The sequence below is a fragment of the Chondrus crispus genome, genomic scaffold (assembly GCF_000350225.1).
Source record: "Chondrus crispus Stackhouse genomic scaffold, scaffold_279, whole genome shotgun sequence".
Classification (NCBI taxonomy): domain Eukaryota; phylum Rhodophyta; class Florideophyceae; order Gigartinales; family Gigartinaceae; genus Chondrus; species Chondrus crispus.
The window spans coordinates 99011-123190 of record NW_005179157.1 but is presented as its reverse complement, the minus strand read 5'-3'; the positions used below and the strand labels follow the sequence as shown (position 1 = coordinate 123190).

The window sequence follows — 24180 nt, the reverse complement described above, 5'->3', positions numbered from 1 at the left end:
ATCATGAGAAAAGTTCCTCGCTGACTCTACAATTTGCACCCCACCATTCGGCTCTCACGTTTCCGTGCAGGCCATGAGTTCATCTGCTTCTGACTTGCGCAAGAGCATAAATGTTTTGCTACTGCACGCAGTTTGTCCAGCCGCAACATCCGCTCCTGACGTTCCCATGCCGCTCGCCAACAATTCGGAGATGGGAGCGACTTTTCGTCAACTGACATTCTTGAACCACTCCACACCGCATAAAACGCACGCATGATGTGAGTAAAGCAGACTAATCTTGCATAAGGCAAGGACGCTCTGCCAAGAAGTCGCCTCACAGTAGACCCCACACCTTCTGAAGCTGAACTGTAGGCATCAAAGTTTCGGTCACAACTGGTTCAGATTCACAAATCGTGGTGCTGCTGTCCATTCCTATGTTTCATAGTCCTTTTCGGGATGTTGTGTATTTTAGTCTTAACGCTATCCCACGCCAATCTTCTCTGAGGGCATCATTTTTGTTGTCGTATTTTGATGCGTGCAGATTGCTTGATGCGTGCAGATTGCTTTTCAACCCAGCGGACGCCAACTGCTTTACATCGCAAATAGATCGATCAGTACCACTCGTTTGAGGCTTGTGTTTGCATTGATCGACAACTGATTACCCTCTCTGTTGCTCTTACAACAGGAATAGTTTAAATTCCACTGCAATGTCTTCTCAGCAGCTCAACTTCTCAGCTCAACTTCTTTGGGCCTTAGAACCTCTCGTTTCATCAACACTACTTGAAAACGAACTAGACGCCTTCTTCCCTCTGAGATGCCTGGGAATATGTTCTCGCTTCTTCTGGTGTCCTAATGTATGAAGCCATATTGCTTGTGTCTTTATAAAGAAATGCAGACACGATGAAGAAGAATGGCTCTTAAGGTCGGGCAGAAAAGAGCCCTGGGATCAATTTTTTAGTTACTCGCTTTCAAGCGGGGACGGGAGACACATTTAGAGCTCGAACGACATTGAGAACTTAAAGGAGGCCTAACTAGAAGGACATAATGTGAAAGGAGTCACACATACTGTATAGGTGTAATCTGATCAGTGTGAAATGAGACCATAGAGATTTTGACACTTGTTAGAATTGGATCCATTGTATGACAGCCCCTGTTCACAACGAGCCCTGCCAAAAGGATATCTTCGAGTGAGCAAGCATGAGAACGGCTCATCGTTTGATGAGCAATTGGTTGTTGGTAAGACGCACTTACCAACACAAGCAAGCAGAAACGCAGACCCAGGGAGCAGTGAGCACCACCGCGCCAAGGGTCACAGGGAAAGAGGCAACAGCAACACCTTGCATAGAAGGGGAAAGCTAAGGCAATGCAAGTGGATATAGAGTACCTCAGACGAGCGCGACAGTCTAAGAAGCAAGCGTAATTGTTCTCATTGCAAGAGAACGGCAAAAGGGCACGCGGCCCAATTCGAGATGGACGAGGGTGGGGCAGACAGCTAATTCCGATACGTGCAATCCGATATGTGCAACATGTATCTACAACTACGGAATTAGAGCAGCAAAGCAGTAGAACAGTACCGGCGTTCGAGCGAAAAAGCGGATACTTAAGAAAGAGGAATGAGCAGTAAAAAGAGGATAGAGGGAGAACGAAGCCCCAGCAATTAGTGCTGACCCATCTTTGCCATCCTTACCCTTCTGCCGCTACGCTCTCTTCATCAGGAGAGTGTCCTCTACCTACTACGCCCGTTGCGTCGGATACCGTGTTGACACCTCTACACATTTCCTTGCTCAATACGTTGCACTTACTTCCACTGTAACCAGCTCACCATGACCCATAACTTGACAATAGGACAGATAGGGTACTGTAGTACTTTAGTGGATAGAATTTTGATGGAAACAGGAACGTAAGTTACGGAACTCTAACTGGGGTCAATATTGTTTCCCTCGCAAAGACCAACTCTTTAATGCGCATCCCTCCGCTTGTTCCGCCCAGAGGACTTTTTTTCGCCAAAAACAGGAGACAGCTATCTAGGTGTCGTTCAGACTAATAGCGTACAGTACTGGCACCTCTGAATGCCTGCAGTATGTGTCGTCTGCCTTCAAACGGAATCACTTGCTAGTCACTAATTCTGTGATATCCCGATTTCTTTGCTAGCGCCCCCGCAGAGTTGTTTGGCATATTTTCTGTTCATTGTAAGAAGAGTGTCTCCACTTCGTTCGGGACGGAACATGCTGCGTATGCTGGAGCTAGTAGTACAGTACTGGGATGAGGACGTAATGTCAGGCAGGCTGTGTTCTCGCAGCTCACATGTCTGTTTCCACTGTGCCATTTATTCAATTTCGAACACAGCAACGAATGAAAGGTTATCGATGCTGATATGGATGTCTGGCCCAACTTATACACAGGCGCCCTCCTCACTGTGACAGCACCACACAAATATTCCTCGTACTGTGGAGAGCACTCACTGACCAGGCTCAGATTTCTTTTCTTGAGTCAGCTTTCTTCTGTGACTCCCTGCTCCATATCGATGATAATTTCTTCACAGACTTTCTTTTGGGGCAATCTGCAATTTCGTTTATAGACCTAGAAGTATGTTCGTTGGTTGTGTCTGTGCATGCTCTGGTGCTGTTCAGTGTGACAAACCCTGTTCGCCCCCATGCCTCGTCCCAAACATACCATTCCAGACCAGGATGGTATACAACCGCCAGCTGGTCCAGACCCATCGGACACGGGCTTCATTCGAGAGTTGATCGAAGAAACGAATCGATTTGCCGGATATCGATTTTTTCCGGGAGATTGGGTCGACCTTGGCCTCAGAAGCCCAGGCTTCTCAATACCTCCGGTACAGTTATATAGTACTTCTCCATCAAATACTGACTCTACGATAAGTGATCCAGAAAACGAGACGGAGGCTGTATTCTTCCAGCAATATCTCGGATGTGTCGTAATTTTGCACCCAAACAACGAGTTTTTTGACATTGTCCGGGCAGAAAAACAGTTTCAAGTCTCTGGACTTGTAGATTGTCGAGGTGTTTCTCTGAAGTTTCATTTGAGGCAAGATGATCCCAACTCCGCGTTTATCGGGTTCAATGGTGAAAATGGACATATTTTCCTCACGATCAATCTTCGAGCGGATTCAAAGTTCAAAGAGCACGGCATATTTCTCTCTGACAATCTTTTCAATGCAAGAGGGACAGGTACGACTTTTCTACAGGACATCTGGGAAGCCTACCAGTATTCTACAGTGTATGAGGGCGTTATTTATGAAGACAATGCCGTCGATCCAGAAGTTCATGAAAACCTTGTCTATCAGTTGAGGATGTTTGCAAATCGCGAACCTGCTGACTGGCGACCAGGAACGCAAATGACTGTGAGAGATATAGTTGACCCAGCGATGTTCCCTTATGTACACGGTTTCTCTCGCGTCTCTCACCAGGGCCAGGAGTTACTGCGTAGAATCAAAAGTTTGGATTATAGAGCTGCTTCGGAGGGAGTGAGAGACAGATGTGGGAGAAAGTTTTCGACAAGCGACTATCATTTTCTTCCCTCCGCGGTAGTGATCACTAAAACTGGCAGGTGCAAGTTCGAAACATATATCAACAACATATGCCGTTCTTTCTATCCTGAGTTGTATGACACATTGAGCCGGCTCTTCGAAATTTTCATTCCTCGTTTTGAAATAGTATACGCACATTTTCAGGAACTCCGCTTCTCTGGTCAAGAGCAATGCACGGGAAGTCTTGGCCCTAATGAAAATGAACACGTTTATAGGCCTGATCTGAAACGATAGACTCTCCGCGGAAGAAAGGTCTCTGTTGTAACAAAGGTTACTGACTTTTTGCCAAGAGAGGAGTCTATTGAAGATGGATTTCAAACGGAAGGTGTGAGTTCTGAACATATAATCATGGTTGGAATGTACATCCTCGAGAGAGTTGGAGGCATCGAAGGTGGTGAGCTGGAATTTTGTCGTCATTTTCTAGACTTTGAACAATCAGCCCTCCATGCATGTATGGCTCAGAATAAGCATTGGATGTTAGATCGGATCCTTGGCAAAGGTCTTCGACCACTTGGTAACTTATCGATGACACCGGGGCGCTTGATTGTATTTCCTAATTCCCATCTTCACAAGTTTTCAAGCATATTACGCAATCAGTTTAAAACGGATCTTGAAAACGCGACGTCCCCTATGATGAGAGTCATATATTTTCTTGTCGTCGATCCGGCAAGAGAGGTAATCAGTTCAGCTGAGGTGCCTCGCCAACAAGGCACATCGATGAGCCACGATGAAGCGAAGATTCATAGGTGTCACCTAGTTGTGGAAAGATCACAACTGCAGGAACGTCCAGCCTGCTACGGTGTATGAGCCAGACAAAGATTGCCCATCGCTTTTGCTCGAACGGGTCCCAACAACATCGATCACTATCTTGGCGTCTAACCCATAAGCTTTGATTTGTAGAAATACACCGAGGGTCCGTTTAAGAGAATTAGTGATGAGGACCGACAGAGACTACAGTATAAGCACTGGCTTTGAAACGTCTAGCTAGCTAGAGAGGATGCTAAAATCATTCTTACATCCAGACTTCACAAGCATCCAAGTTTGCATGCACATCTTCAAAAGATGGAATTCACATTCCTTTCACAAAACTTCCCTTGCGGTAGAAAAGAAGGCCCGTAACCGGTCTTTCAGCTAAGCTAAGCCGAAATGTGGTCATCATGAGATCGCTTGATAATTGGCGTCCGTTTTTGGCAGGCTATGTTTTAACGGTTGTCCATTACGCTTAATATATTTCACAGAAATTTAATATCTTCCTGGGTCGCCCAAACGTTTTGATGTGGGCTCACCTCTCAATTTCAGCAACGCAATAAAAATGACAGGATAAGAACACGAAAGAGTGGGCAATAGGAGTCGAGTTAGGGGCACTGCTTCGCCATGGTAGTGCCCGTAAAGGAGTAAGCGCACACAACGGATGGAATCTGCAAAGGGATCTTCAATTTCTCGTGCTAATAGAGACTTTGCACTCTAAGCAAACTGGAGTAAATCATGCGGGTCCCCAGGGGAGAACCCTACGTGGGTAAGAATGCTAGCATTACAAAACGTGGACAGGTTTCGACATGATGAGACAAGCTTTGACGGGCTTGCCCTTCTCTCGCTATGTCTGCAATGAAGGTAATGTCCATCCTGCTTGATACGGACACCATAATATGAATCGACGGGAGGCATGAATCATCTCTGGCGTGTTTGGATATGGGAATAACATGATAGCGAGTGCTTATGTCGTCACAACATACATATATCTTCCGTGAAGACCATGCTCTACAAGAGAAATGATTCGAGGAACCACATTAGTAGCAAGTGGAGTACGGATTTTGTCATGACAGTGTCACCAAAGTTAGTCGGGTAAATAACCCAAAGTTTTCTGTATCTTCGTTGGACGACGACTACCTTGGTAAGCTATCTATTTACATCTATTCGAACAACACTGGGGCGAGCCAGTAGGAGGCGTAAGGTTCTTCTGATGATTCGGTATGAGTACAAGAGGATGTAAAGGTTCGTGATGGTGCAGCCGGGATTTCAACAGGACCCGTGCGGCGCCAACGTTCTATATGATTGTTTGAAGCACTTAAGTCGTGTTGTTTATTAGCGCGAGCGCAAAAAACAAAAGAGACACTGGTAACTAAAACGCAAGTAAAGACGTCTGGACGAGAAAATGAAAAGCCTCAGTATTTCAGGAACGTGTAGAGCCAGAAAGAAAAAGGACGCCATTCTTCAGAGATCGTCAGGAATGGTGAGCTATGGTCCAATATGGACCTACTAAACGCAAAAAATCGGTGCTGTAATTCTGTCAGGAGCCGTAGTCTTCACAAAGACGCGCGCGCACATGAGATGAAAAGCTCCCTAATATTGCAATTAAAACTTGTGAAATGTGAGCAAGGGCGCACAGTTCGGGGCCTTGTATTGGGCGCCTCCGGAAATTATTTTTTGTGTCAGAGTCATATTTTTCTTTTTTGCGCACAAAAAATGAGTTTTGCCACGGAAATGCTTGCGCACATAAAATGTGCGTTCCCCTACTGTACGCATTCTTTTGCACGGTACGCATTCTTTTGTACTCATCGGACGCCGGCGATGACGGCGTCAGAGCTCTAACTACAGTGTGTGCTGCGAGCTAAGCTCAATCATGGCAGTGCGATGAGTGTTTTCACCAACGAGCAGCCACCGTCAGAACCATGAATGACCATATGGCTATTCTATTTCTGCTTCTCATTCAGAGCCAACGTCGAAAACAGGCCATAACATTCAGGCAAAAGTTGTCAGCCGAGGGACGAAAAAGAAGAGACCGCAGGATATCAAGAGCTGCCTTGCAGCACCCGTCGATGTCTACGTTTTCGGTTCTCTACGGATCTGGCTGTGATAGATCCCTAATTACTCTAACAGGGCTCGATCACCACGCATTTCGTAGACTGCTTGAAAAATTCGCACCCGCCTTCGAACGATTTTCTCCGTACTGTAGCGAGGGAATGATAAGGCTCCTCCCGCTGCGTTCGAAAAAGCGTGGTCGCCCGCGTTCGTTGTCAGCTTGCCAATGTTTAGGTCTCGTACTTTCTTGGGGAAGATCCAGGGGTTCCGAGATGGTTTTGTGCCTCATTTTCGGCATCACAGGCTCAGTTTGTTCGCTTTTCTTACGGTTTGGGAGGCGAATATTACTCCAACAACTCTCTGCAGACGACATGGCAGCTGTGCGCATGCCATCAGATGACGAAGTGAATGTCTTTAAGCATTCTTTTGCATCAAAATATTCTATGCTTTCTGACGTATATGCAGTTGCTGATGGGCTCAAGCTATATCTGCAGCAATCCGGGGACTCCGTTATCCAAAATATGTTTTATAATGGATGGACCCATGACCATTATGTTGGGAATGTTTTTGTGTTTGCCCCAAATGGAACGATTAAAGCGTGTGCGGTGAACGCACCCGGGGCGATGCATGACTCGACGATAGCAGATTGGGGTAACATTTACAAAAAACTGCAAGATGTGTATGATAGAACTGGTGGCCGCTGTGTTGTCGATTCGGCTTTTTCGAAAGGAAACCATCCGTTTCTTATCAAGTCTAGTCAGGACTACCTAATCAACGCTGAGCACGTGGAACAGGTTGCAGAGGGTCGACAGGCAACCTCCGCTCGGCAGGCAGCGGAGTGGGGTATGAGAGCGCTGCAAGGGTCATTTCCAAGATTGAAGGATCGACTCACATATGAAGAACGAGGAGAGCGAAAATCTATTCTTTTGTCTGTGGTTCTGCTGTTCAATTTTAGGACCCGTCTCGTTGGGTTGAATCAAATCTTGAACTCGTACATGCCCAACATGAGCGTCGACGCGAATTATTTTCTCAGCAACAACACCGTCATCCCTGAATAATGCTCCTTGCTTCGCCCTGGAGACCCCTCACTGCAAAAACACGGACACGGGAGCAGTCAAGGATGAAAATCTTCATCCTTGTCTTCATCGCCGCTGCAGACCTCACCTATGCACACCCGCATGAAGGCAATACACCACTTGGCACCTCCCCAACGGGACAACCGCCATCACAGCCGATGGCCAACAGCGCATCTTCCGCGTCAAACAGAACGACTTTTCCGCTTCCCTCATCTCTCAGCCATTTTCATTGTAGCCACGTCTATAAGATAACAACTGCGTCCGCTTTTCCAGGCCTGTCCCTGGCTTTGCCCGGCTTTCCCGGCTTTGCCCGGCTTTGCCCGGCTTTCCCAGGACACATATCTCGATATTGCCCATATCTCCACTCTCAATCACATCCGGCATCATGCCCCTCCCTCCTGATCCCTCGTACTTTTGGTGTGCTCATTGACCAATCTGGACGGACGTATTATCATTTCATGACCTACTTTCCCAGGCCATCTCTTGAAACTCACTGGATACGTCTGTCTCATGCCCAAAAGAAATCCGTCAAGGAGCTGCTCGAACCAATTTTTCAACAGTTGCGAAAAGTACCATCACCGCCCCTCGACAAAGGACGTTTGACTTGGGGCAGTGGAGTGCCAAGAAGGTGTATAGACACCAGAAGGTGGGACCGTGTTGCGAAAGAAGAGATTCTGGACGAGAAGGCATTCAACGATTTTCTTACCACGAGAGACCGTGGTCGTGGGCCATGGATAAAGATGGTTAGATCATTTATGCGCAAGGATCGTGCTTGTGCTATGACACATGCCGACCTTCATCCCCGTAATATTGTCGTGCAGTTAGTCCGGCGTAGCGAGAATGGCGCCAGTGCTGATTACTTGACACAGAAGGATGTCAAAGTGCTCGGCGTTATTGACTGGGATAAGAGTGGCTGGTATCCAGAGTACTGGGAGTTTGTGAAGGCACTGAATACCATCGTCGTGGATGATCCCATGCAGGACTGGTCACAGTGTCTTCCCCACTCCATTGGCCTTTTGGCCGGTGGAACGTTCTTTGGATAAAATGATTTCGCGCTGGTACGGCTAGAAGGAGATTTAACCCCAGGAATGTGACTAGAGCCCGGAGGCTGTAACTGTCGCACGAGAACCTGCTACGCGTTTGTACGAAATCAAGTCTTGGTGATATCTCCGGATGCCTGCCGTCCGGCGGCTGTCCGTGCACGCAGTGTGAGTCGGTCTTTTTCTCAAACGCTGCGATGATGAGTATCGGGAACAAAGCCAAGGTCTAGTGATAAACATTGACTTGGTTAATATCCTACTAGGCAGCTGCAATCCCGACGCCACGGCGATCCTGTAGTTACTGATGGCTGCTTCGCTGATGGAATGGATGTTGTCTACTCGAACGAAGGCGGTCTCTGCGTGGCGCTAAGCACGATCTTCTGTGTGTACAGTGGCCGTTTTTTTGGGCCTGGTTGTAAGGATGTGTTCGCATCCTCGAGGTGATGGGGGGAGATCTCGTCGCTACCAGCTGTGGTGAGATCATTAAGGATCTGGCCCTGGTTTCGTCTATCTCTACGTGCGCATTGAGGCGAGACGTCGAAGACGGTTGTTTGAATATCTTTTTCACCGAAGCCTGTACCATAGAGTTTTTGAAAACTCGTTGAAATTTTTGTTGTTCTCTGCCATGGGGGGGGAAGCGCTGCAGCGCTTCTGTGGCGGTCTTCGCGGTTGTGGTGACTCCTTTATTGATATTTGCGCGACCGGATCGGGCACTGGCTTTACCAACAGCTTGGAAGTTGATGGTGCGGAAGAAAGGCTTTGGAAGCCTTTATCGAGACAACGGGAGAGAAAAGACACAAGAAGGTGATCATGTAGACATGGGAGGAAGTTCTGATGAAGGTCTTCATTGTGGCTATTGGAATGTATGCATTACGTTGCTTAAATGCTTTTGGGAAATGTTACTTTATGAGTGCCAAGCCGCGATGGTGTAGGGGGACTACAGTGTAGTTCGGGATGTAGAGCTGAACGTGGGATGCGGGTCAAAATACTTCGGAAATGTTGCGGTATGACGCAGACAGCTTCTTGCGCAATGGAGTTTACGAGAACGGTAGTCCGCAAGCAAAGATGACGATAGGTGAGCCTGGTGTAGTCTTGAGATACTGTCGTCGCCTGACGGCTTGAATTTCGGAATGCAGACATGTCGTACGTAGCCAACCCGAAAAACTTCTGGGTAGTTAGGTATGAAACATGGTGACGTCGTCTAGCATTGGTCTATACTTTCAGAGTACATACATGTTTGCTGTATGGGGGGAATCGGCAAAGGCGAAGGCAAAAGTGGAAGCGCAGGAACAGCATTATCTTGTACTTTGCTCGGCAACCAGCTGTTGAGATAGCATCAACACTTTCATGCATCGGCGTAGCAGTTTACCGTGAGGTAGGTCAGGTCAAAGCTTACCTTTCATGGCTTTTACCCGCTTTTCCCCTTTACTCTTCCTCTCACCAACATCGTACTACAGTGATAACGTACTGCAGTCAAGCTCGATTACATTACGTGTCACGAACGTCACACAATAAAAAAGAAGCCATCAGACGGTTTGTGGTGATTGTTGCTTGTGCTTGCTTGTGCTTGCTCCCTCGTTAATTCCCACGCCCCCTGATGTCCAGTTGATGTGCAACGCAACACAAAACAATACGGACCCACCGTTCGGTAGACAACGGCAAATAGACATGTCTTATAACCTGATATAACTTGATATCCCTTTACAACACGCCTCCCAATGCTCCCCTCCAACGGAGAAGCAAAGATTAAACAACAAACAGTGGCGCCCTACGTGGACATGACACACCGTAACGAAACAAATCACACAACTAATCATACAGCTAATCATGAAGTGTCATCATCAAGCGCCATCATAAAGACCTGCAACCCCTGTCACCCCACAAAGGGCCCCCGCATTCTGCGGTACCATAACTCTACCCGTTATGACACTTGTTTCTATAGTACATCTTTCTAAATCAAGTACCCACTACTCTTTGTGTGTGGCCACACGTTGATGTTGTTTCATTTCTCTTTGCAGCTATGCTTCTTACTTGCTCCATCCTTGAGCATTGATCCTTGCTCGTGCATTACGTCAGATACGATTTGAACGGAAAACACTCCCAAGACATCGGTTTGAACAAGTGCTCCTAGTATGTGCACCACATACTGCATCCCCTCCCGCTCTAACTTCCTCAATCTGTTTCTTCCCGATGTGGCGTCACGTCGCAAATCCCAGCCTTTCCCCTTCCGCACTGCTCCCCCCTCCACCGCCATCCAATTACCTTCTACACACGGCAATCCATGCCGCTTCAACCATGCTTACCCCATACCTTCCATCAAAAAATCCCCGCCCTCACACCTCCATTTGAAACATTTCCATCCCACCCACACGAGCAACCCATTCAACAAACCACCCACTCACCAGTTTCAAAGCTCCCCTAGAGGGCACCCTTGACTTCCTCTCCTCGCATCGTCGTGGCAGCAACGTCCTTGGTAACTCGCGCTTTCGCAACATCATTCACGACGCCGCTGAGATGCATGAATCATGGCAATGCGGCGAACTCATCTGCCACGCATCCGGCGGCGGCATCCTCTACAATCCCTACGTGGCTCTCTTCTGATACGCTCTCCCTGCAGGTGCACTACCCGACATGATCTGGAGACAGCGCTTCGGAGATTACAAGAATAAAACCCCCTGTCACACGTGGTGGCTGAGATCCGTCCTCCAACTCGAAATCCTCGGCGGCGCACACTCCTGTGCAGCATGCTGCAGAGTCCCCGCAGGGAATCCTTCCGACACTCATGACACACTTTAAGAAATCATACTATGACACGCGCACGGGTCTTCACATCGCAAGGTCAAGTCTCCGAAGTCCTCACCCGCTCGCCTAAACCTACTTTTTAGAAGTCGGAGGAAGTGTGTTGACCCCCATACTTTTCGCAAGCACAAGCATCATCATTTCCATGAATTGATCGTGTCGTGTGCTCTGTGCTTCACGTCTTTGTCTATCTTCCTCTCTACGCTCTCTATCTTCCTGCCGCTCCCGCTCCTTTTGCTTCTGTTCCTCGCTTCTGCGTTGCTGCTCCTGCAGCATAGATAACTTGAAAATAGAAATAAGGTCCTCCCCGTCATCACCAATCCCAGTTTTGGACGCATGTTTTTTCCTCACAAGCGGCCGGGGCGAGCTGGATTTAATATTTCGGGAGGAGTGGCGTGGTGGACTCGTGCGACCTGAACTGTGGCCTTCAGGATTAATGAGGGCAGAGCTCGAATTGTCCGGCATAACTACTGCCCCATTTCGCCCATGACCTTCTCCTTCTGAATCCGATCCATCTCGTTCCATTTCTGTAAGGACCACTGGTGCGTGTTCCTTCTGAGTAGAGATGTTTGGAACAACTTCTTCTGCAAATCCATCCGCAAACTGCCCGTCTCCCAAGTCCGCGCGATCAGTCATCTTGTACCGGATATGCTTAGCCTTGCGAACGTCTTGAGGCATCAGAGGGTCTCCCGTTGGCATTTTCTTTCGATGCAAGGACGCAAATTTCCTTTTTAGCGAATCCAGAGTTCGGTCGCACTCGGGATATCTCTGCTCATGCAGCCGAAGAACGTGATCCCATTCTTCTTTACACAACGGGAGGTGTTGATCTAAAACATCCAACAGACTGTAGACCTCCTGCTGTGAAAACCCGCTTCCTCTTCCGCCAATTGGTGACGATCTTAAATCGCGAGGGATAGCATTTCTTCTCTTTGTGATTCTCTTTCTTGCCCCTGGTATGGGGTTGTTGGGATCATGAGGAACACGATGTGGAGCGGTGGATGTACGCATATGTAACGGCTGAACGGCAGTTTGGGCTGGCAAAGGACCTTCCACACTTTGGGCACCATATCCCGCGAGACCGTGTAGGGGGGGATCGGTGGTCGCTGGTTGAGGTTTCGTTGTTGAAAGGGGGTTGGGGTGGGGCTGTTTGTCTCTGTATTCTTTGGAATGAAGTGGACTTTCCATGGTGACCTCTTGATTGCGTTCATCGGCTGATGAGGGAGATTCCTCGCCGAGTAGTCGATCATGCTCGGCCATGCTCGGTTGGATGTAGATGGCGAGTGTTGTCGGCCGGGCGGCGGCCGACGCTTTCTCTGTGTACAGTAAATTTGGATTGTACGCGCGCACATTTTGACATTTGTGCGATACACATTTAACCTAGCATGGGGTCGCCCGTCCGAGAAAACGGCGCGTTGTGTGTGCACAACGCGCCGTTTGTGTGTCACAAAATCCCGATTTGGTCAACACAATTTGCGATTTTAGAATTTCAGGAGTCGCCCATTACTGTAGATGGCTTGCGGGTGGCTTGTAGATGCCTGATAGACTTTCCAGCAGTTCATTTCTTGTCAGGCTCAACGAAGCGACAAGTTCTGCTAGCATCACGAAGGGTGGTAAACCATCGATCTCCCTAAATGTCTGCACAGCCTGACTCTTCAACCAGTGCTGTTGTCTTAACCTTTCGTCAGATGACCTCCTTTCTCATCCTGTTGCTCATGTTCTTAATGAGATTCTCTTTGCGGGAAACCTCGACGTTGTGGTCAATTGAAATCTCTCGTAGTTGTATCAAAATCTGGCATTGTGAAGGTCATTGGATGCTCTACACTCGAGAATTCTATCTATTTCTGCAAAAGAAGGGAGGGAGCAGGCCATGAAATCCACATGGGCGCGTCTTATACTTTGTAGACGAATAGCAAAAACAGTACTCAAATATGTTTGATTCTCTCTTACCAATCACTGCTATTCATTGAATAGAGGGTATAGATGCTGGCTGTCCTCTGGTGGCCAACTAGAATGATTTAAATGAGAGCCCAACACTCAAAGGCAGGAAATTTTTTAACACCATATGAAAAATTGTCTCTCTAACGCTAGCGATTTTTAGGGAAGTGCCGACAACCGAAATATCTCTCAAGTGATTATATTCCAGGGGGTGCTAGAGTGCACCTCTCTGAGATAATAAATTATAAGAGCTCTGTCGCAAAGGGCTTGCATCGTATTTACGATTTAAACTGATGGCTGAATGGGGCCTTTAATTTGTCGTTTTAGATACTTCTGGTGTCTATCGGGCCATTGTTCTCGTATGAGGACAGTTTTCGGCATATTTTTTGATTTGCACTTTCTCGACAAGAATGAAACAGATGCCCCAGCTACCATACTTCGCTTCTGTCTTGAGACCAGAAAGAAATTTTTGAGAATTGTATGTTCTTCCTGGTCGTTCTTAGATATGTTTGAAAAAAAAAGCTTTCTTAATTCAACGTACAACGGCACGAAAAATAACTTCGAAACAAAAAACTCTGGTTTTAAAAAGGGAACTATGGATTCAATCTGCATAAAATTGCTAATCTTTCGTCGTATTCAAAGCTATTACCCCGGCGTTCTGCAACAAGCACGTTAAGGAAATGATGTCCAAAGTAGCGTTTTGTATGTTCAATTTAATTTTTATATTTTTGCAAAAAGCTGTCCTCATCGTCTTCATAAGAGGACAAGCCCCGGTCGGATAGACACTGGCTGGGCGCATCACTTTCAGAAGGTAGGGGTAGATTTCTAAACAACAGTCCAGCATCAAAGTCGTCGGCATTGCTTTGGTTTTTTCCAATTGCTTTGGTGACTGCCCCCACAACGTTGGCAATGTGCCGGGTACAGCACAAGATCGAATACAATAATTTTCACGCCGATGATTGACCTTTGCCGTTTCGGTTCATGATACAGAAAGGAAGTAATGGCCTGATAGATAGAAAATATGGAAAGGTTTCGGCCAGTCGCTTTCTTTTATGAACAAAGAGGTGTACAAATTTATGCTTCATTCGAATACTGTACACAACTATGGTTTAAAAAGCTGTTTCAATATGTTCATAGCATTCTACAGCACCCGTGTGGATGGTCAGAGGCCATTGCCATGTGAAGTAAATATTGGTGTATAACATATTTTCATTTTCGTGTCACAGACAGATAGATATTCCAGGGCCCATGCATTTATTTCCTCTTCGTACGCTTGGAAGGTTTGGATCAGTTTCAAAATGCTACGCAATATCTTTCGCGAAATATGACGGAGAATCGTCAGCTTTCCATATTGTCACCCTTACCAGGGAAATATTTGCAAGGAATTGACTTGTTTCATGCCAGACAAATTTCCCCCACTACGTTGTTACTCTGGTCGAAATGTACTTTCTTTCCATGTGTTGAGCCGTGATAATTTGTAAGATGCTAAGATGGAAGGCGTACGCTGGGGATGTATCACCTAATTCGTTTCTGGGCTAATTAAACAGCAGACACAGGAGCTCAGTTATGTCAATAGTGTTTTGATGTCACATGTTAGCTCTTGTGATTTGTCAAAATAAATCACTTTTCTCCGACTTACGTTTCCTGGAAGCATGCAGTGATTTGCAGTACTTAAATAGCATTTCCCTTTGGTGCACGTTTGCAAAAATGCCTTTTAACATTTTTGGCCTGAGGAGACTTTTTTCTCTCTTCAAATCTATGATTAATTTATTCGACCAAACGTAGCAGAATACAGTTGGATTGTTATCCGTAGCGCGCACTGATAATCAATGATTTCACAAGTGCAGGTTTTATGCCTTTATGTGAAAATTTCCGTTAAACATATGCAAGCTTGAACGAAAAGAGATATTTGTTTTAAGCGTTGAGGTCTTGCGTGCCCATCATTAAATGCAATTTCGACGAAAGTTATTTGACTATACTGCATTTAAATGATACTCGCTCTCGCTCATTTGCAACTTGAATAATTCCCAATGAAATTGAAAATCATTATAGGACCGTTTGTACTAAAATAGACATCCAAGAAAGACTTGCATGCCGTTATACGTTTTTCCATCAGTCGGGAGAGAAGTGTACACTTTCCTGCCAACTAAAACAGAGCAACTTTTCAAGCGAACAAGACTTCTTTTTTGCTACTTTTCAGTTTTCAGGGCTGGCTTTTTCCTTGCCTCTCCTTACGATCTTCTTATTTTTCCAAAGTCTCAGACTCAGGTGCTGTCTATATGCTAAAGTACGAATGTCTATTCCAATAATCAATTCGGATCATGTTCTAATAGATGTTAAGTTATCCTTCTGGCGCCCTTTGAGGCTTTTCCGTACGACCAACTACCTGTGCATGTATATGTTTTTGTTTCGTTCCCTTTGGAAGACTCCAAATTCAATCAATCTATCTTCAACCGTGCAAAACATGAATTCGAACAAAGTTTGGCTTAGACGACGACTTGTCAGGTATTGTCGACACTATTCACACTCATTTGCATCTCTTAATTGCAGTTAAAATTGTGAGAGAGGCTATGACAACAGGGTATGTTACCAAAAATAGGTCGTGTGCATAGGTTCGTCTACATCACGAAAAGTTTGAACCATGTATCCGAAGTCGTTAACATGAGCCCTTAAGCTGGAGCGACTCGATTATTCTCCTTCCATATTAATTACTACTTTTGCAGTCAGGGTAACCTTTTGATAGAAATTGCATGGAACAGTAATTGGTCAAAGGTGCTCAGGCTGTTACGTCAAATGGATTGACAAACTGTCGAAAGAGACAGTTAGGAGAAGGTGCGTCCTTTCAAATATACGAAATCTACATACTGTACGAAAATTTTGCAAGGCAACTGCTACTTGCAAGGCGACTGGTACTAGTTTTTCTGAGGCCCGTTTTGTGAGATGCAATCAAGAGATATTGATACATGAAAGTATTAGATAGAGTATCATGATCAAAAATAATTATTTTGCTGGTCCTTGAATGATGGTGTTTATTCTTGCAACAAGAACGCTTCTATTTTTAGGCAGCCCTTTGTGTAGACTCTCGGGAATATTGTATACCCTTCATATCGCCATCTAAGTCTTGTCTTCTGTGTAAATACTCTTGAGAAACTTGTGATGCATGAAACTGTGAGGCATAAGCAAAAAGTAGATGACGAGCCATGGAAGAAACTAATTTTGCATTTCGTGCTGAGGAAGCATAATAAGGTCCCATCCAATGCGAGCAGTACATAAATAGAAGAAAATGATTAGCAGTTTGAAGAGGTGATCAAACGGAATTGAACGATGTACAGTGATCTTCCCAACAACAAACAAAACTATGCAGTGCGGCATATAAGCATGTGAAAGAGAGTTCTTTTCTCTCTCTGTGTCTTTCGTCGTTGTTAGCCGCAATCTGTTTCCAAATAAAAACCTCTCTGCTGTATGATTCCATAATGGCTCCCGTCCCTCTTTTGACTTCCAAGCCCGTTTCTTATTTTTGCACGGTATACTAAACTCGAAAAGAAATTTATTTCATCAACTCCTATCCCTTTGCTAATGGGAAGAATGCAGGATTTATGATGTATATTTGCGACATGCACGAAATTCAGAGGCCTTGGCTTGAAGTGTAGTTATTCGTGGCACTTAAACCTCAAAACTATGGTCTCTCATTTGGTCAGTGGGGAATGAATGGGCATAGTTTTCTGGGAATGCGAGGGATACAGTACTACAGACTGCTCTACGACCAAGAGAAATTTTACACATTCGCGATTTTTTCTATTTCTAGGCGAAATTGATGAGAGAGAAATTCATGGAGGGGTGCGGGACGTAAAGAACTGCCATGTTGTGACATTTTTCTAGCAGCAATGCATTCTCACAGGCGCTCTGTGAATTCGCATCCATCCTTAGTGTGAAAGATGAACATTGTTTCCAGAGTGCGCTTCCGTTTGAGATTTCAAATGGAGATCTTCCGTTTTTGTGACACACATGTAGAAGCTCATTCCTGCTGTACACGAAGAAGAAATGGGGTGCTTCGGCGTGTGCGGAGCGCATTCTACTGCTATGGAAACAAGATCATGCATATGCGAGAACCGGTTTCCAGTTTCTGTGATCAGTATATGCGAGCCCGCGCGAAATGGCACAAGAGTCAATTCTTCATGACAAATTTAGGGAAAAGTTGTAGAAAAATTGTTTTTTTCGCACAGAATAACAAGGAGCTTGTGCTCCCTCAACTGGCCAGTGGCAACAGGCCAAGGGTTCTCTTCGACACCACATGTCGTCGCGTAGTTGGCCACAAATACTCTTCAATTTGTGTTTCGGATTTGATCCCAGAGTTTTTGCGGCCTGCGCGAGGTGGTATCATCCACGCCCGCGAGTCTGACCTCACGCCGTTCCTTTGTTCGGCCCCTGTTCGACCGAATTTCTTCTCCACCTTTCAGTCTGAACCGACTGCCGTCTCGAACTGCGCACTCCCAGCTACACAGCCTAGGAACAACCTGGCGCAGGTGCAAGACATTTTAGTTGCACTAAAATTCCTTATCGTTCTATTTCCACGCCGACAGCGGCCAGCGTACAGGGCGCACCAGTGAGGGTGAAGCAGTCCAATATGGAGCAAACGTGCATTTCATGTCGGTCACAGCTCACCTTTTTATCAAGTGTACCCATGCATCATCGTCCTTCGTTTTCAATACGAAAGGCATCTCCATGCAACTCGCTATCGCGCCCGGCGCTTGCTCGAGCAATTCGCAGAAAGAATGTCTCGCGATGTCGCACACTCCCACAGATGGCAGCGTCTGAAACTGAAACGGAAGGCAAATCCGACACGATCACAGAAGACCCTATGACGCGGCGGGTGCGCGACGAGCTAGCCGCGGACGGAATCAATCTCGATGAGCTGCTCAACGCCGGCAAAGTTGTCAACCTGACCCGAAAATTAGAAATGCTCACTGCAGAGTCTGAAAAGCTCACTGCCGGCTCACCTGAACTACAAGACGCCAAGCAGAAAATGTCAAAGCTCGAAAGCGACCTTGTCCGAGAGAAGCGACAAGTCATGCAAAACTGGCTCAAGCAATTGTTTCTTTTGCAGGCGATTGTCTTTATTGGTATAGGGGGGGTGCTCGCGAATGATGTTGTGCCGGGCGTCGACAGTGTCCCGCTCGTGGGTCGTGCTCTGGGTTTTTGGACGACGTGGTTGTTCACCATTCCTGCATTGCGTGCAAGGAAGGGGACGAGTAAGACGGAGAAGAGCGCGCTCAATGTTGCATTCTTGGCGACTCCACTTTTAAATGTAGCACTCCCGGCATTGACTAAGAATTGCGGGATTATTTGGGCGGCCGATGTAGCACTCCTCGGTGCCTGCTACGCGTTTTACGGTATCACGGCCAAGCGAGGCGCTGACGGTGACGAGGAGGGTAACCGTCCTGTCAAGGAGCAAGGAAAAGTCAAAGGAATCCTCAAATACTTGGATTGGGGTTCCTGGCGGTAGGAAATTATATATATTCACTAGCGCGAACGAAATGCGGCTGAGGACAAGACATGAGGGCGTTTACAAGACTTAAAGCACTAGTGTGAAATATTCGTGTACAAAAACTAAATCAGCACTCGGTGTTTGACCTTTTCACGGGCCCGGGAGAGACTCATTTACAGAACGCGGCGAGGGGGCGACCAAAAAACTCAAAAATGAACCCGATAGTAACAGAGGTTGAAGCTGTGTCAAAGACACGCGCTTACTTGGATGCAGGTTTGCTTGGATTGAGAAGTCTGCTGAATGGATTGGAACGATTGGCAAGCGAGCGATCAAACTTGGTATTGGCCTTGACAGGGATGTACCGCCAGATGACAGCCATTGTGGAGCCGACAAGAGCCATCCACACGACGGAGACGGCCGCGGGGACGCGGACCATGTAACGGCCAAAGTGTAGAGTGGCGAGCAAGAATCCAAAGGCGCTGCTCTTCATTGAGGTTTCAATTGCAGTTGTCCGCCGGGTGATCTCTGGATATCCCGCGGCAGCCATGACCGCGTACCCAAGAAGGCCTCCCACAACATGCAGCAGAAGGATGGGGATCTGAAGGTTCCAACCTGCTTGAAGAATCGGTTGTGCGCACTGCGCGACGGAAGATCCAACGAGAAGGCATGTCGAGACGACGCCAAGAACGGGGGAAAAGGGGAGAACAGCTCTGACGGCGCGATTGGCGTAGCGATTGAGGAACATGCCGAGAGCGATTGGGAAGAGGACGACCTGGATGGTGGACCAAGCAATACCGACAGCGTTGACGGGGACGACAGCACCAATAAGAATCTTGCTGATGAGCGGCGTCATGACGATAGCGCCGAGAGTGGTGCATGTAGTCATCATGACAGACAGAGCGACATTGCCGTTTGCAATGTATGTGCAGAGATTGGAAGCCTGCCCGCCGTTGACGGCGCCCACGAGGATGGTGCCTGCGGCAAGATCTGGGGACAAGTTGAACATTTTAGCAAGGGCGAGAGCGAGGCCCGGCATGAGCATGTAGCAGCCCATGAATCCGATAGCTACGGCGCCGAAGCGGCGGAAGACGCGGCGGAAATCGTCGACCGAGAGTGTGATGCCCATGGAAAGCATGAGGACTCCGAGGGAGAGGGTGAAGTAGGGAGTGGTAAGCCACGTGTAGAGGGCGGGCTTCCAAAGGGCAGACAGGGCGGCGAGGACGGTCCAGAGAGGGAAGAGGTTGGTGAGAATGGTGGAGAGACGGACGTAGAGATTCCAAACGCGGGAGATAAATGGGTTCGTTGGGGAGGAAATGGAAGAATCATCGGATTCGGAAGCGAGAGAGCTTATGGGCCCGAAAGAGGGGCGCGGGCGACGTCGAACAGGGCGGGGAGAGAGGGTGGTGGTGAAGGACGAGGCACGAAGGGGAGTTAGTGCGGTGGGGCGCAGGGCGGTGCGGGTGGGGAGACGGGCGGAGAGTGATGGAACGAATGCAAAGGAAGGCATGATTGGGAAAAGAGGGAGGGGAGGGATGGCGGTCAGGTTAAGATGCCGGGGGGCGGGGGGGGGGGAGGTTTGGTTCGCGGACGAAGACGTAGGGGGAAATAGAGACGGAAGGAGATTGAGCGAAGAAGACAAAAAGGGATTAACTTCTTGCCGATGCGATCGGTGCCTTGTGAGAGACGACGGGCGGGGCAAGGTGCTCGATCTGTGTCCTGTGTTTGTGCATGTTGTATGAAGCTAATTTTTGGAGGGCTCTCCGTCTCCCGGTCAACTTGCGCCTTCCCATTGGTGGATCTTCATGACACGTGTACTGCCGACCAGTCATGATTGCCAGCGAACGTCGCAAGGCCTCACGTCAATAATATGGGAAATCCGAGACTCCAATGCGCCGCCCCGATTGTTGCTCTGTACCCAAGGGTAACTTTCCCAAGTTCCCTCACGTGAATTAGCAATTCTCTTTCATTCTTGATGGAAGTCTTCAACACCAATTATTCATAGACAAGTCACTAATGTGTATCATACTCTCTCATTTTGTCCCTTCCGCTGGCTCAGCCACTCCGCTTCCCTCCTCTCCCCTCGCTCCCTCCACACCCCCCCCCCCATTCCTCTTCCCCCAGAGAAGCAACCATGATCAAGTCCGTCATCGTTCTCAATAATCATGGTCAGCCACGCCTCACCAAATTCTACGACTACCTTCCGGAGGACCGTCAGCAGCAGCTGGTCCGCGACGTCTTCGCCATAGTCTCACGTCGCAACGAGGCTTTGTGCAACTTCGTTCAAGGCGGCACCATCTTCGGCCCGGACGTGCGCGTCATCTACCGCCACTACGCCACCCTCTCGTTCGTCTTCTGCGTCGATCAGTCCGAAAGTGAGCTCGGCATCCTCGATCTCATCCAAGTCTTCGTCGAAACTCTCGATCGCTGCTTTGAGAATGTCTGCGAGCTCGACCTCATCTTTCACATGGACAAGATTAACTACGTCCTTGATGAGATCATCGTCGGCGGCCTCGTCCTCGAGACCAGTATGGCCGATATTCTCAGCGCTCTTCAGTCGGCTAAGAGGGAATCCCTCGCCACTACGGCCATCTCATCCGCCTCCGTTACTCGGTCTTTCAGTCTCTCACGCGCCTACAGATAGCTCTCCTCAACCACACTAACCCCTCCATTACTTTTATTTAAACTGCATCCACATCATTAATCTTCGCCGCCAGCGCGTCCGCATTAGCAAGTACCGATACCACTGCCCCTTCCGGCTTTGGCCCCCCACATGCCCCTTCTCTACTGTTTGCTACCTTCCCCAAGCCCACTTCTATTTTTCCGATGAACGTCTGGTACTGCTGTTCGCTTTCAAACAGCCGCCGAAACGCAGCCCGAGTCAAATTTTGCGAAAACATGCACAGGACAAAACCCAAGTCTACCAGCGTGCTTCGGTAGGTGCTCCATGCGTCCTCCTGCTCGCTCTTGTCGGTCCCGCACTTGCCTTCGAGAACGCTCGCCATTTCTTCTAGCATTCCCACTTTGTTTAGTGCCCTTAGCCACTCGTGATGCAACCGCCCGCTCTCTTCCCGACGAAGCGAAACCGCCATGCATTCCACCACGCAACCGTGCAGAATGCTGCATAGCTTGTTCTTTCGGACGGCCCGCAGCACGCATTCTGGGACCCCTGCATCCACAAGCGCAATTCGCGTGTCATCTGATCGCGACTCGAATAGGCTTCGAAACACTTTCACAATCTCAAGACTCAATCTTCCTCGCCCCTCAACCTCGTGCCCTTGGTCCAGAAGCCTGCAAAGCACCCCGATTTGACTCAAGAGTACTCGCTCCAGATCTTTCGTGTTGATCTTGCCAACAGTTCGTCGCGTGACTACTGACTTTGAGTCACCTGCGGACGACACCATGTCCAGTAGCTCCGCTACTGAAGATAACACACACACACCGGCATTACAGTCTTTGCCTTGTTCTGCTTGTCCACTACCTCTTCCGGTCTTCTCTGCACAGCTCAACGCCGCCCGCAGTAACCGGGAAGCGCGCTCAACGTTTTGAAACAAATCAATGTTTTGCAATGCTGCATTCAATGACTTGATGTGTTTGTTGCTGTACGAACAATTGTTCTTTGAAAACTTTGGAACAACGACAGATCGCTTGCTGAGTTCAACCAGACATCCCATTGACATTACTTGCAGTTGCCAACGTGCGCTACTATCTGTTTCCGCCACGCTTGTCTCACACGACTCCTCAAAAACGCGAACTAGCAAGTCACTAATGCCTTCTTTCCGAAGCAACGCGATTCCAGCTGCATTCGGTGCTCCGTACCGAAGTCCGTCTCCTGGTGCATCCGACAGGGCGTTTGCCGCACACAATTGACAAATAAAGTCAGCAGCTTCTGCCACACGAATTTGGTATCTGACAAAGGAATGCAAACAGCCTTGGCTTCCGGAGAGAAAGTCCGTTACATCGGATGGGCTCTCTGCCAAAATTGCCGCCAACACTTTAACCAAGCAGCGAACCTTAAACGAGTATGTTTCTGTTCTAGACCCCAAGTCTCCAGCGTTTTGCGTAAGGAATGTCAGGATCTGTGCTTTCGCCTTAGTCTGACTTAAAACGGCCTTTCTCAGGCGGGACGGGCCATTTACGTAAGCCGATGAGAGAAGCTCACTGTAAACACGATGTTTTGGTATGGCTGCAAACGATGACTTCATTGAAGCCGCCGAGGCCGTGAAGCCGCCGTTTAGAATGATTGTTACTCCCCGTTCCACAGCAGTGCTTGAGCTCAGGTATTTATAAAATTGGCTGCAGAGATCTTCTGGAGGCCGTTCCCTCAGCACTAAAGCCCTTTCCAGTACATCCTCAAGTCGCCTCTTGGCAGAAAGCGCTTTCCGAAGATCTTTCTCTAGAACAGCGCTGCTCACAATGGATTCTACCGTCACATCTGATGTAGTTTTCTGGCTATCGTTAGAAGGCGATGGAGGCACTAATATATCTTGTGATGACCGGCTGCTCGAACTTCCCTGATTCGTTGCAACTGCGTTCTTGCCATCTTTTTCTTTGCTGAAGATTTGGCGGGCGATCTTTCTCTTCAAACGTTTCCTCTTGACTTTCTCGAATTTAATACCCACACCTTCAGCTTCCTGAGCCAAAGACAAACCTGACTCATCGTCTGAAATATCTGGGCAAGGGCTTGGGTCAGAGCGCTCCTGAAACCACGGGTTGGAATCGTCTCCTTCCGTATTGCGCGAAAGGGATTTTCTCAGCTTGAGCGCGGCCAGAGGTCCACTGCCTCTGATAGACCCCTTTGACGAGGACTTCCTTTCGAGTAAGGCCTTTGGTCCGTACCAGGATGTGTCATCTGTTTCCGCTGTTGAAGAAGAAGAAGAAGCCATTCCGCTCTTCTTATTAAATATCCATGGCTCCGTTCCAGACCGCTGGCGGGAATTAGACACTAAGCGCCTGAAGCGACCGGATGCGTCCACAGAGCGATTCCTCTCTGCGAAGAGTCGCACCGGGATATCGTCTAAAGGACTGGTCCGATCTCCGAGGCGCATCAGGTGCCCAAGAGGACACTTGTCCGGACTTGATGATGACTCTGCTGCACTTCGCACCTTCTTGTCGCGCACAATTAAAGCACTGTCTGCTGAAGCTACTCTCATATGGCGAGGAGCAGGGTTTACTTGTGCCAATGTGGCCTTAGAAGAGTTGCTGTTGTCAGTATTGAGGGATGGACGATTTGCTGTTTTCTCGGAACAATTCAAAGAGCAGTTGCTAAACCCTGTCATAGGTGCAACCGGGGTTCGTGGAAGACTTGACGAAGACGTAAGCTGTTCCGACCTATCAACGGCTGGTTCCGTCACAGCGCTGTGAATCTCTCTATACAGTATAGATCCTTTCTCTTCCTTTTCTGGCTTGGCTTGGTTGGTTGCGAGAATTTCTTCTGATTCCCCAAAGAGCTCATCAGCGTAAGGGGCCTCAGGGTACTTGAAGGGCGCAAATATGTTTTCTGGTCGTAGTGGCTCT

The 24180-nt window shown here is 47.9% G+C and overlaps 9 protein-coding genes; 6 read left to right on the top strand and 3 right to left on the bottom strand.

Moving 5' to 3' along the window:
• Window positions 1-6030: 6030 nt before the first annotated feature.
• On the top strand, window positions 6031-7385 carry CHC_T00005283001 (hypothetical protein). Its single transcript, XM_005716603.1, has 3 exons — window positions 6031-6066; window positions 6160-7116; window positions 7287-7385. Exons 1-3 carry the CDS (start codon window positions 6031-6033, stop codon window positions 7383-7385), a joined length of 1092 nt encoding a protein of 363 aa, XP_005716660.1.
• A 3-nt stretch (window positions 7386-7388) lies between these two features.
• Window positions 7389-8450, top strand: CHC_T00005282001 (hypothetical protein). The gene has a single exon (XM_005716602.1). It carries the CDS (start codon window positions 7389-7391, stop codon window positions 8448-8450), a length of 1062 nt encoding a protein of 353 aa, XP_005716659.1.
• Window positions 8451-8501: 51 nt separating this feature from the next.
• Window positions 8502-8687, bottom strand: CHC_T00005281001 (hypothetical protein). The gene has a single exon (XM_005716601.1). It carries the CDS (start codon window positions 8685-8687, stop codon window positions 8502-8504), a length of 186 nt encoding a protein of 61 aa, XP_005716658.1.
• A 385-nt stretch (window positions 8688-9072) lies between these two features.
• On the top strand, window positions 9073-9255 carry CHC_T00005280001 (hypothetical protein). Its single transcript, XM_005716600.1, has one exon. It carries the CDS (start codon window positions 9073-9075, stop codon window positions 9253-9255), a length of 183 nt encoding a protein of 60 aa, XP_005716657.1.
• A 7861-nt stretch (window positions 9256-17116) lies between these two features.
• Window positions 17117-17788, top strand: CHC_T00005279001 (hypothetical protein). Its single transcript, XM_005716599.1, has one exon. It carries the CDS (start codon window positions 17117-17119, stop codon window positions 17786-17788), a length of 672 nt encoding a protein of 223 aa, XP_005716656.1.
• A 17-nt stretch (window positions 17789-17805) lies between these two features.
• Window positions 17806-18834, top strand: CHC_T00005278001 (hypothetical protein). XM_005716598.1 is given in 2 exon segments: window positions 17806-18684; window positions 18685-18834. 1 exon segment carries the CDS (start codon window positions 17806-17808, stop codon window positions 18682-18684), a length of 879 nt encoding a protein of 292 aa, XP_005716655.1. The 3' UTR covers window positions 18685-18834.
• A 91-nt stretch (window positions 18835-18925) lies between these two features.
• Window positions 18926-20173, bottom strand: CHC_T00009029001 (sodium-dependent transporter). Its single transcript, XM_005716597.1, has one exon. The coding sequence runs from the start codon at window positions 20171-20173 to the stop codon at window positions 18926-18928; it is 1248 nt and encodes a 415-aa protein (XP_005716654.1).
• Window positions 20174-20797: 624 nt separating this feature from the next.
• On the top strand, window positions 20798-21307 carry CHC_T00009541001 (AP-3 complex subunit sigma). Its single transcript, XM_005716596.1, has one exon. It carries the CDS (start codon window positions 20798-20800, stop codon window positions 21305-21307), a length of 510 nt encoding a protein of 169 aa, XP_005716653.1.
• Window positions 21308-21344: 37 nt separating this feature from the next.
• On the bottom strand, window positions 21345-23549 carry CHC_T00005277001 (hypothetical protein). Its single transcript, XM_005716595.1, has one exon. It carries the CDS (start codon window positions 23547-23549, stop codon window positions 21345-21347), a length of 2205 nt encoding a protein of 734 aa, XP_005716652.1.
• Between the last annotated feature and the right edge of the window lie 631 nt (window positions 23550-24180).

What these genes read in the sequence shown, in the direction of transcription:
- CHC_T00005283001 (XM_005716603.1), top strand. Translation starts at nt 6,031, where the DNA reads ATGTGCGTTCCCCTACTGTACGCATTCTTTTGCACG. An exon ending in TGTACGCATTCTTTTGCACG is followed by an intron (nt 6,067 to 6,159) that starts GTACGCATTCTT and finishes CAATCATGGCAG; the next exon opens with TGCGATGAGTGTTTTCACCA. An exon ending in ACCTAATCAACGCTGAGCAC is followed by an intron (nt 7,117 to 7,286) that starts GTGGAACAGGTT and finishes GTTCAATTTTAG; the next exon opens with GACCCGTCTCGTTGGGTTGA.
- CHC_T00005282001 (XM_005716602.1), top strand. Translation starts at nt 7,389, where the DNA reads ATGCTCCTTGCTTCGCCCTGGAGACCCCTCACTGCAAAAACACGGACA.
- CHC_T00005281001 (XM_005716601.1), bottom strand. Translation starts at nt 8,687, where the DNA reads ATGTTTATCACTAGACCTTGGCTTTGTTCCCGATACTCATCATCGCAG.
- CHC_T00005280001 (XM_005716600.1), top strand. Translation starts at nt 9,073, where the DNA reads ATGGGGGGGGAAGCGCTGCAGCGCTTCTGTGGCGGTCTTCGCGGTTGT.
- CHC_T00005279001 (XM_005716599.1), top strand. Translation starts at nt 17,117, where the DNA reads ATGAACATTGTTTCCAGAGTGCGCTTCCGTTTGAGATTTCAAATGGAG.
- CHC_T00005278001 (XM_005716598.1), top strand. Translation starts at nt 17,806, where the DNA reads ATGGAGCAAACGTGCATTTCATGTCGGTCACAGCTCACCTTTTTATCA.
- CHC_T00009029001 (XM_005716597.1), bottom strand. Translation starts at nt 20,173, where the DNA reads ATGCCTTCCTTTGCATTCGTTCCATCACTCTCCGCCCGTCTCCCCACC.
- CHC_T00009541001 (XM_005716596.1), top strand. Translation starts at nt 20,798, where the DNA reads ATGATCAAGTCCGTCATCGTTCTCAATAATCATGGTCAGCCACGCCTC.
- CHC_T00005277001 (XM_005716595.1), bottom strand. Translation starts at nt 23,549, where the DNA reads ATGGCTTCTTCTTCTTCTTCAACAGCGGAAACAGATGACACATCCTGG.